General features: G+C 43.3%; 1 protein-coding gene and 1 pseudogene across 1 annotated transcript; both read right to left on the reverse strand.

The window, feature by feature from the left end:
• Positions 1-1,212: 1,212 nt before the first annotated feature.
• On the reverse strand, positions 1,213-5,117 carry LOC108929045 (high choriolytic enzyme 1-like). The gene is made up of 9 exons (XM_018743334.2): positions 5,013-5,117; positions 4,779-4,842; positions 4,407-4,472; positions 3,872-4,024; positions 3,612-3,729; positions 2,792-2,970; positions 2,280-2,361; positions 1,893-2,017; positions 1,213-1,505 (listed from the first exon to the last, which is right to left on the reverse strand). The coding sequence occupies exons 1-9, from the start codon at positions 5,079-5,081 to the stop codon at positions 1,495-1,497; spliced, it is 867 nt and encodes a 288-aa protein (XP_018598850.1). The 5' UTR covers positions 5,082-5,117; the 3' UTR covers positions 1,213-1,494.
• Positions 5,118-7,362: 2,245 nt separating this feature from the next.
• LOC108929044 (high choriolytic enzyme 1-like) lies at positions 7,363-10,853 on the reverse strand (annotated as a pseudogene).
• Positions 10,854-12,133: the final 1,280 nt, after the last annotated feature.

Here is a 12,133-nt window from a genome sequence, read left to right on the forward strand (position 1 = left end):
TCTACAGCAGAGGCCACCTCGTCATTTGTTACCAACGACTTCTGTTGTTTGCTGGGCATACCTGCCATTCTTTTCATGGTCTCACGCATTTTTCTGCGGTTATTAGCCTTAAAAGACTCTTCGAGATATCGCTCATGAATATCCTTTGCTTTCCTAATTTTATCTCTCACCTCCTTGTCCCTCTTTTCCAGCTTTAGTTTGTCCTTATTTTTAAAGGCTATTTTCCTCTGATATAATATACATTTAATATCTTTAGTTATGTAGGATTTGTTATTAGGGTACACCTTAATTATTTTTATAGGAATAATAGACTCAACATAAAAATTTATGTAATCAGTTGTAACTGAGCATGCTGTGTCCAAAGTGCCCTCCCTCAGCACCTCCCAGCCAGTACAGTCAAAACAGGCTCTCAAAGCCTCTTTGCTGTCCTGTGTCCAGTGCCTTACCACCCTTTTCAAAGGTTTATTGCTTTTTAGTTTGGTCCGTTAAGTTGGAATAGGATGCACCACATTGTGATCAGAATTGGCTATTGGGGGTCTGCTTCTAAATTGGTAGGCATTACTAATGTTTATGTAACATTTGTCCAGTATGTTATCCTTCCTCGTTCCACATGCTACAACCTGTTGAAATCCTGGCAAAGTTTTCTCCAGGTTGCAGGTGTTAAAATCACCAAGGACAATGGTGGGAGCATCAGGAAATTGTAGTTGTAAATTGCACACACTGTCCGCTATTGACGGGGGGCGCAGTGGGTTGGACCGGGTCCTGCTCTCTGGTGGGTCTGGGGCTCGAGTCCCACTTGGGGTGCCTTGCGACGGACTGGCATCCTGTCCTGAGTGTGTTCTCTCCCCCTCCAGCTTTGTGCCCTGAGCTGCCAGGTTAGGCTCCGGTTCCCCGCGACCCCACATGGGACAAGCGGTTCAGAAAGTGTGTGTGTGTGTGTGTGTGTGTGTGTGTGTGTGTGTGTGTGTGTGTGTGTGTGTCCCCGCTATTGAAGCAGCAGCCCGATGCACTTTGCCGCTTCGTGGAACATAACAAACCAGCAGGATGCAACCAAATTCCTGAGGGAGGTAAAATGGTCTCAACCCAATACCCAGCAGTTCAAAGTCATTATTACATAATACCAGTTTAACAGAATATTGACGACACTTGTTGAAGATGGCATGTGCCTTCATGATGGTGTGTGCAAAGAAAAACATTTGAGAAACACTAGGGTTTGTTAAAATTTTTCCTCTTTCTAATAAAGATTGTTCTTTATTGCTTATTGCGTGCTTATTCTGGATGTAATTCCATTAAACAAAATTGCGTGTGTTACATGTATTATAAAGACACAATGCTTAGCTATGATTTGGATTTCAAGCCAGAGGTCTCTTTGAAATATATCACTTTTTTCTGTTTGCGGTTTTGCTGGAAAGCTGGAAAGCTGAAAAGCCAACATAAACATTTCAAGAGTATGAGGGATGCTCATTTACTGGATCATTCTTTTCTGGTCACACTTCAAGTGTTTCCTGTGAAAAAAAGAGAATACAACCATAGTATTGCTATTTTGCTTACAGATCACACAACCTACGTCTGAGAAAAACCATAAATGTGTACATCGATAGGGACTCCACATTTTTTCCCACTTTCAGAAACTGCTTCTGTTGCGCAGAACTGTTGTTAGTCTTTATAGTATGTATTAATTTTTTGTTGTTACGTTTTTAAGAGCGATTAGAGAAATGCTGAGTCAAAGGCCCTGTATTGCATAAATTGAAAATAGAGGCCATAGCTTGTCAGGTATAAGGGATGTAAAAATTCTAGCAATGGTGCTCACTTGAGTTACACACAAGATTGCTTGAACATGGGGGAAATGTCAAGAAGAGGACTATACTTGTGTTCTTGGAAGGCCTACTTACTGCACTGATACAGCCTATTGATCCTCAGAACATCATTGGGGCTCATTTCCATGGCTCTCCCTATTGCCACATTGGAGTTTGGAATTGGAACTATGGTTGCCTGCCCATTTCTGGAGAAAGCAAATCTGCAATATGACAATTTTGTTAAGTTACAGGAACTTTACATACTGTGGCAATAACAGCAAGTTGATTCGCTTCAATCAAGTGAGCAAGTGAGCTCAAACCTACACTGAATATTTCACTTCTATATTTCAAAGCTCCCACCTTAAACAGAGCAAAGAGAAATAGATATATAGTACCACTGCACTGTAGTAGTAATGTTACACAAATAATGCTACACAAATACGTGTTAGTTTTGTTTATCTGTAAGATGTGGTGGCTACTGACCTTCCATAATGCATGACAGAATTGTAATCATATGGTGTCTTCAGGTTGTTGGTGTCAATCCTCCTGAAATTGTGCTCCTGACCTACAATAAAGCAGTAAAGGCTTAATTTCTGGTTAATTTCCTCAACTCAGTGTTATGAAAAAGGAAAATTACATTTAACGAATCAATTGCTCAAAATCGATGCCGTGACAGTTAACACTAATTCATTGATTTAGACAGACAATTGATAAATTTACTGAAATGGCTCCATTGGGAAGCACAATCAAATACATAAATGAATTAAATGAAATAATTAGAATAATCAAAAAACCATTGGCAGTTTCAGTAGATGAAGCTTACAGTGATTTGACAAATGGTATGTATTAAACTGCAAGTATTTCTCTGATACCTGAAGAAAGTAGAATCCTTCTAAACTTCGAAGCCAGAGCTGCATATATTTAGGAGAACGTAACAGCTTTGAAAATGAAAAAGCTCCATACAAACAGAAGGCTGTCATACATGTGGAACTTACCGCGAATGACGTTTTCATAAATGATGCGAACATGCTTGTCACGGTCACTGCGTGTCTGCTCATGGTTAAACCCCAGGGCATGCAGAAGCTCATGCTGAACCACATGAAAATAGACACAGCCCCGCTGTTGCAGAGACACTGTCTGGCTACCCCCACGCCGCCCCACAAATGACCAGCATCTGTCAATAGGTAACAAGGGAAACAGTATAAATACACAAAGGGTATCACAGCAAAGCTCTGGCTACAGCAATTCAGTTAATTCATTTTTGTTAAGAACTGTATTTTCTTTCGGTACTAATTCTATGAATAGCACCTGTTTTACTGAAGAAATGAAAAGAAAATTCTCTGCCTTGCCTTGGCATTTCCCTGAGGTTATCCTATTATTTGTAATTTTCTTTTCTTTTGCATTTACATTACATTTATTCATGTAACAGATGCTTTTCTGCCAAGCAACGTACATCTCACTGGAGAGTACAATGTGTGCATTACATTAGCAGAAGGAGAGACTTTTCAATTACGTCAAAAAAATCATACTTTCATTTTGCAAAATCTGTCCGAAAGGTATAACTTTTTAAATTTTTCTTTATATCTTCATTGTACATAAATACAAGGATGAGCAGTACAAAGCAGTTATATGAGGAAATATTTGTGAGTTATTACAATTTTCATTTCTATGACAAACTGAACGTTCTCAATAAAACTAAAATTAACTTTTAGAAAATCTGGCCGTCAGAGGGAATCGAAGTGAATACCTGAGGAACATTAGCTTATAAGCCAAACCATTAGGTGTGATAGGAATGGTCGAAACACAGAAGCCTACCCTCTCATAGACTGGATGCTGACAAAGTCTCTCTCACGTTGACGTTCCTTGAAACGGATGCAGGTCCTGCTGGAGAAGGACTGTAGACCTCTCTTGATGACACTCCTCTCTTGTGATGCTGTCAGGGTTGTACATGGTGTATGTCAGAGGTGAACTCAGGACTGCTCAACAGCCTTCACTTATAGGGGACTAACAGAGTGCAGCACTAGTGACAGACACTGAAGACCCCCGGATGTCATGGTTGACTGACAGTCACTTACAAAATTGACGTGAGATGACAAAGGGAACATAGACCATTCCATCAGAAGACTTGGTCCACATGCACCCGCGAGCTGTGCAAGGATCGGCGTTTTGTAACCCACTAGGAACAGCAATATCCCCAAATTCGATCACAGGCCTGTCATATTCTTGTCCTTGAAAGCAAATCATACACATCATAAATATACGTATTTAATACACTCTAATATTATATGAATTATTTTAATTTTCACAATACGCACAGACACACTTTCTGAACCGCTTGTCCCCTACGGGGTCACGGGGAGCCGGAGCCTAACCCAGCAACACAGGGTGTAAGGCTGGAGGGGGAGGGGACACACCCAGGACAGGACGCCAGTCTATCGCAAGGCACCCCAAGCAGGACTCGAACCCCAGACCCACCAGAGAGCAGGACCCGGTCCAACCCACTGCACCACTGCGCCCCCCTCATTTTCACAATATATAGGGCTAAATAAAACAAGAAAATGAAAGAAATGCTAAAAAAAATGTTAAAAATAAAAAGAAAGATTGACTCACCCAGGTTCTTGTTTGCTTTTTCAATCAAAGTAGAGACACTAAATTCATCCTCATCTATACTGTTGCCTATTCAGGAAAAATATTTTGGATTTATTTCATGAGAAATAGATGGATAATAAAACATAAACACATAGCCAACAGTAAAACAGAATAGTTTTATTCCACCAATTTTTCCAGTACTAGTTCAGTATAATAAAGTGATCACTATTATCAAAACTTTGTTCGAAACTTTTTACAGATATATTGTGGGAATAATTAGTCCAAACAATAATTGTTTTACTCTGCAAAAAATGTATCGTAAAATATTGCAAATCTAAAGCATGCAGAGAATTGTATTATTTGTCAAACTGAACAAGAGATATGAAAACATACCAGCATGCTGTTTATCCCACTTTTTTGCAGTGGCATTGTATGAAACTTCCCGAATGCTCATCAACTTCCAAAGAGAGATCGAAGGGGAACACGGTTATGACCAGTAATAGGTGCATGACAACTTACCAAGAACAACATCCCAGCTGGACCGAAAGCTTTCTACAGTGAGCAAGCTTCGGAGGACCAGCACTGAATGCAATAAAGCAAGAGAAGTAAAATTCTGCTAATTCTTACATCAGCCACGTGGAAATGTGCCACAGAGAGTAGAGCCAAGGAGAAGGTGATCACAGATGCAGATGGCATGGTGAGTCAGTTGTAGATCTCACAAATGTGACTTCATTGTGAAACAGACCACAGCTTTTATGTAGACAGAGAGGCTTCGACTTCCCTATCAGAGCAGAAGTGCCAGGTATGTTACACAGTTTTTACACAAGTCTGTGGTAAAACAGCTCAGTCAAGATTTCAGTAATCTAAGTGATGGCAATATTAGTTACATGAAACTTACCATGGGGGGTGTGGTGGCGCAGTGGGTTGGACCGCAGTCCTACTCTCCGGTGGGTCTGGGGTTCGAGTCCTGCTTGGGGTGCCTTGTGACGGACTGGTGTCCCATCCTGGGTGCGTCCCCTTCCCCCTCTGGCCTTACGCCCTGTGTTGCCGGGTGGGCTCCCGTGACCCTGTAAGGGATGAGTGGTTCTGAAAATGTGTGTGTGTGAAACTTACCATTATGTGTGATAGAAGCACGCACACACACTTTCAGAACCGCTTGTCCCATATAGGGTCACAGGGAACCGGAGCCTACCCGGCAACACAGGGCGTGAGGGGGAGGGGACACACCCAGGATGGGACGCCAGTCCGTCACAAGGCACCCCAAGCGGGACTCGAACCCCAGACCCACCGCACAGCAGGACCGTGGTCCAACCCACCGCGCCACCACACCCCCTATGTGATAGAAGCATCTATCACTAAAAACAAGTTTAAAAAATTAATAAATATTTTAAAAGAATAAAAAGATAAATGAGATTTGCTCAGCCATAACTTTGTAAAAACATTGTTGACTCTCTTCCATACAGAAAAGTTGAGACACTCATGCACATTTCTGTTGCAAGCCTGCCATGCTGGGCAAGCTACTTGTTATACTATAGATGAACTGAGCTTTATGCATCAAAAATCCTGCAACACCCACTGCTCCTTTGCGTAAAGAAATCCTTAGTCAGGGTTAAAATCCCATCCATACATCCATCCATCCATTTTCTTGACCGCTTGTCTTTCTAGGGTCACAGCGGTAATAGGGCGAGCAGAGAAGCCCAGACATCTCTGTCCCTCACAACTTCCTCCAGCTCAACCCGGGGGATCCCCAGCTGCTCCCAGGCCAACTGGGAGATATAATCTCTCCAGCAGGTCCTCGGCCTACCTTGGGGTCTCGTCTCAGTTGGCCATGCCTGGTATACCTCCAAAGGGAGGTGCCCAGGGGGCATCCTTATCAGATGCCCAAATCACCTCAACTGGCTCCTCTCAATACAGAGGAGTAGCGGCTCTACTCTGAGTTCCATCCAGGTGTTCGAACTCCTCACCCTGTCACAGAGTGTGAGTCCCACCACCTTGTGGAGAAAACTCATTTCAGCCACTTGTGTCTACAAACTTATTCTTTCAGTCATTACTCAGAGTTCATGACTATAGGTGAGGGTAGGGAGGTAGACTGACCGGTTAACAGAGAGCTTTGCCTTATCCCTCAGCTTCCCCTTCACCACTGCAGTCCAGTACAGCAACCACATTACTGCTTCCGGGGCTCCCAGTCTGCAGCTGATCTCATGCTCCCTTCTCCCCTCACTCATGAACAAGACCCCAAGATACCTAAACTCCTTCACCTGGGGCAAATTTTCTCCCCTTACCTGAAGGGAGCATGCCGTCCTTTTCCATGAGAGAACCATGGACTCAGACTTGGAGGTGCTGATCCTCATCCCAACCAGTTCACACTCGGCTGCAAACCATTCCAGTGCGTGCTGGAGGCAACCATGTGATGGTGCCAAAAGGACAACATCATCCACAAAAAGCAGAGACTTTCTGTCCCCATATAGAATGTCCTCCTGAACTCGGCTGTGCCTTGATATCCTGTCCATGAAAACCACAAACAAGAGTGGGGACAAGGCACGACCTTGGTGGAGTCCAACACCTACATTGAATAGGTTTGACTTAATGCTGAGTATGTGGACACAGCTCTCGCTCCGTGTGTACAGAGACCGAAAGGCCCGCAGTAGTGGCCCTGGAACCCCATACTCCCTAAGCACCTCCCACAGAATTTGCTGGGAAACAGAGTCATAGGCCTTCTCCAAGTCCACAAAACACATGTAGACTGGATTAGCGAACTCTCATACCCCCTCAAATATCTGTAAGAAGGTAAAAAGCTGGTCCATTGTTCCATGGCCAGAGATAAAATTCCTCTGCTACTTAAATAAGAAATTCAGACAACATCTTAACAGGTATAGGGCACTCAAAAATATTAGCAATAGTACATATTGGAGTTCTGCGTAAACTTGTTTTGGAGGACACATCAAGATGAGCATTATTCTCTATGTTCCTCAAAGGCCTACTTACTGCACTGATACAGTGTATTAATCCTCAGAATGTCCTTGCAGCTCATTTCCATTCCTCTCCCTATTGCTGTATTGGGATTTGGAATAGGAACTATGGTTGGCTGCCCATTTCTGGAAAAAATACCTGCAGTAGAGCATAACTTCATAAAGTTAAAGCTGAACTTCACATTCTATAGCAGTGGCAAGCAAGCTCTCATGCGGTTATAAGGCTAGACAGTTTAAAATTGCACAAAAAGTCACACTTCCGTTTTCTAATGCCACCAAAAACAGACATGAAATGACTATACTGAAGCAATGATGTTACACAAGTATCTGTTTGCCTTATTTAACTGTAAGATGTGTCAGTTACTAGCCTTGTATAAGGCATTACAGAACTATAATCATATGGTGTCAGCAGGCTTTTGGTGTCAATCCACCTGAAACTGTGTTCCTCACCTATGATAAAATAATAAATCCCTCTTTTGTGGTCCAGGAGGGGGGGTGCGGTGGCGCAGTGGGTTGGACCACAGTCCTGCTCTCCAGTGGGTCTGGGGTTCGGGTCCCGCTTGGGGTGCCTTGTGGCGGACTGGCGTCCCGTCCTGGGTATGTCCCCTTCCCCTTCCGGCCTTACGCCCTGTGTTGCCGGGTAGGCTCCGGTTCCCCGTGACCCCGTATGGGACAAGCGGTTCTGAAAATGTGTGTGTGTGGTCCAGGAGGGTGCGCTGGCACAGTGGGTTCGGCTGGGTCCTCCACTCTGGCTGGTCTGGGGTTTGAGTTCTGCTTGGGGTGCCTTGCACCACACTTCCGTCCCTTCCCCCTCCGGCCTTGCACCCTGTGTTGCTGCCTTAGGCTCCGGCTTGCCGCAACCTCGCTTGAGACAGGCAGTTTCAGTCAATGTGTGTTTGTGATCCATTTTATCAACTCCCCATTATGCAACAGTCAGATAGCGAGTTCATCAAATGGACCAGAAATATCTTTAATGCGTTCATAATAAGTAATGTCTTAATGCCATGTCTTAATTCACTGCCTGGTTCTAGTGCCTGAGAGCAAGTCCGTGGGGGTGAATTTGCTGTCTATTAGTCATGCAAAGAGTACGAGCGGTTTTGTGCCTGAGAGGTATGGGAACGTAGTTCAAGTATGGATGGGTTTTGATAGATGGAGTAAAACATGGGACTGGATGCTGCCAGTTGATTTAGCCAAACAGCACCAGGTTCTGCAGACCATTGTGACAACTACGCTGCTACCAACATTGCTGTGTGGTGTTTGTGGCAGTTCGGTTAGTTTTCGTGCTGGCAATGAGTAGTGCAACCTGTGGCTCTGCTGTAGAAGAAGGGCGCCTGTTATGTGTGAGGAAAGGAGTCGGTGTGGGATGCCAGACTTCACTGTTCCCAAGGTGTCGTTGGCCTAAATCAATAAAACGCCAATGAAGGGTGGCGCCCACTTGATAACAACAGCAAAATGCTCATGTTGACACCCTCTCATTTGATGTACTGGCTGGGGAAGAGATTAAGCCTCTTGGAGCTGAGTCGTGGAGATTTATGATTTATGATGGCATTGCCTGATGTCATCTCTGGGGGTACAGGTTCAAGGTGGCGAGATCAGTGAAACGTGAGCCTAATCTACAGCTCTTAGAATAAGCACAAAGAATTTAACATCTTATGCTGTGTGTACTAAATTAAATGTAGAGCTGCAAAGATTTGGATATTCACAAGAAACTAACAGCTCCAAAATCAAAGTTCTCCAGAAATCAAGTACTATCAACAGATGTCACATAGCCTGGATGACGTTTTCATAATGAATCTGAAGATGCTGCTCACGGTCGACCCCCAGGCCATGCTGAACCACGTGAAAGTAGACACAACCTTACTGGCTCGCAGACACCAGCTGTGTTCCTCCGCTCTGTCCCACACATGAACAACATCTTCAAGAGGGTTAGGACAGAACCAATAAATTGCACTAAGGCCAGTATGGCACCACATTAATGGTGGTGATTCCCTTTGTTTTGAGGAGCAATTTATTTAAAGAATAATAGGAATTAGAACAATAGTAATACTGTGCAGATAGATTAATTAACCTTTAGCCCTGGTGCAAAGTCAACTTTTTCATCTGTTGAGGGAAAGAAAGGCGTCACCATTTTTCCCAGTGGTTATATTTCCCAGAGGTTTTAGTCTTTTGGGGGCAAAAATTAACATTACATTTTGTACTGGTTCAAATGCTGTCCCAATATGGCCCATAACATAATTTCTTCAAAGCATCTTATTATATGAACAGTAACTGCAGAAATCGGGTGTGCAGAACAGTTATATGGCGAAATATTTGTGAACTCGTTTAATTTTTAAAAAAACAGAACATTTTGAATGTATTATTTTTAGGAGTTTTGGCGCACACGCCAAACAAAAAAACTCAGGTCCATCTCTCCGGTGCATGGTTTGAAACAGATGCAGATGCTGCTGGAGAAGGACTGAAGGCCTTGCATGATGATTCTCCTGTCACGTGGTGTATGTCACAGGTGAGCTCAGGACTGCTCAACAGCCTTCACCTGTGGGGCACTAGAGTGCGACGTTGTCCAAAAGTAAGTGAGTGAGTAAAATTAAATATCTATTAGTGAAAAGAATTTAAATAATTGAAAAAAATAAATAAATTATTTGGGTTCGCTAAATTTTGTTATGTGCATGTGCGGGTAGGTTGTGAACAGCTGGATGTTAGAGTTGCTGCCTTTGGATCCAAAGGTGACTGGTTTGATTCCCACTACCAGCTGTAGAGGCCTTGAGTAAGGTACTCACCCTAAATTTCCCAGCCCAATTAATGAGTAAATAATTGTAAGTTGTTCTGGAGAAAAAGATATGCTCAATGAATTTATGTAATGTAAACCTTAAGTGCGGGTGTGGTAGTGCAGTGGGTTGGACCACAGACCTGCTCTCTGGTGGGTCTGGGGTTTGAGTCCTGCTTGGGGTGCCTTGTGATGGACTGGTGTCCCGTCCTGGGTGTGTCCCCTCTGGCCTTATGCCTTGTGTTGCCAGGTAGGCTCTGGTTCCCTGCGACCCCCATACGGGACAAGCGGTTCTGAAAACGTGTGTGTGTGTGTGTGTGTGTGTGTGTGTGCCTTAACTTTGCAAAAGTATTCTTGGCTTCCAGACAGGAAAAACCCAGAGACATTGCTACTGAAATTTATTTGGAAATGGTGCAGAGAACATTACAAAAGTTTGTGGTAAAATCTTAAAATGCGACATGACAAAACTATTCCTATTACACCCAGCCTGACTAACAGAATTAAATTAATTAAATATCAGCGAGAAGAAAATTTTCTAAACAAAATTAAGCTTCTCTATATTATCTTTAGGGGGATGCAGTGGTGCAGTGGGTTTGACCTGTGCCTGATCTCTGGTGGAACCAGGGTTCAAGTCCCTTTTGGGGTGACAAACCAGAGTCCCGTCCTGGGTGTCTCCCCTCCCCCTCCGGCCCCGCACCCTGCGTTGGCAGGCTGGACTTGGGCTCGCAACCCCATTTGGGACAAGCAGTTTCGGTCAGTGTATGTGTGTGTATTATCCTTCATTTTGAACCTTTTGTAGAAAAACTGTCACGGACAACCCACAGAAAAGTTTTTTATGCAAGCCTCACACATTAGCAAAGCTATTACAGATGCATTCAGATTCACAAGACAATTTCAAGCCAATGATCCACCTGAGCAGCATGTCTTTGTACTGAGGGAAGAAACCAGAGCACCCAGAGGAAACCAACACAAACCATTGTATGGATGAATGACCCATTGTAAGTAGTGTATCTAGCAGTGTAAGTCATCTTAGTGAATAAGGTGTGTGGGAAGAGCATGCCAACTGCACATAGACTGAGAGGCGATGGAACCCACATTCTCTTGTACCACCTAGATAAGATAAATACTGTTCTTTTTTAAACGCTCTTTTTTGCAGTTATTTTTACAAATTACTGTCTTTTTTAACTTATGATAATGAGTTTTTCCAGAGATGGCATGATGTATAACCAATTCATGCTTCATATTCATAAAACCACCTTTTTAAAACAATGGTGAAGTATAGAGCATATATTCAACTTTTAAAATTAAATAAAAAATTGCCTTGTATTTCTAGATGTAAACAAGTTTTTTAGAAGATGTTAAGACAGAGAATCATAGCTATGTCCTCATTTATCATATGATATGCACTCGTTATGGCTTGCAAAGCATGTCTATGAAGACATTCACTCCTTCTGAAGGCAGCTGGCAAAAAAAATGACCAGCAGTCTTTCCTCAGGCTGTTGAGCAACCTGAGGTCCAATTTGCTCATACTGAATAAATGAAGAAAAAAGACTACAAACCTCATATTGTGGCCTCATACTTTGCAACTCATTTAACTGGTGCATCTTAAGAAAGGATAAGAAACACCTGGAGATCTAGGCCTAAATGCTTGTCAGTTACAAAATCCATGTGCTGTCCAGGGGCAACAGCTTGCCTAGTTATGGCACAGCTTTCAGTTTTGTACAGGGATGGTAAATGGGTTTTAGTGAATTTGTAGATGTATAAAACGTTTCTTTAGCGCTTGCGTCACCACCATGGCTGTTGTACTTCTTGTGAAAGATCATTTTAATGATCAAGCAACCACTCCCAAATGCTCACTTTTCTGTTTTCACTTCGAGATGCATTGTTTCACATTAAGCAGGTGTGGTGGTGCAGTGGGTTGGACTGGGTCCCCCTCTCTGGTGGGTCTTGGGTTTGAGTCCTGCTTGGGGTGCCTTGTGATGGACTGGTGTCCCATCCTGGGTGTGTCCTCTCCC

This window comes from Scleropages formosus, chromosome 7 (genome assembly GCF_900964775.1).
Source record: "Scleropages formosus chromosome 7, fSclFor1.1, whole genome shotgun sequence".
Taxonomy (NCBI): Eukaryota; Metazoa; Chordata; class Actinopteri; order Osteoglossiformes; family Osteoglossidae; genus Scleropages; species Scleropages formosus.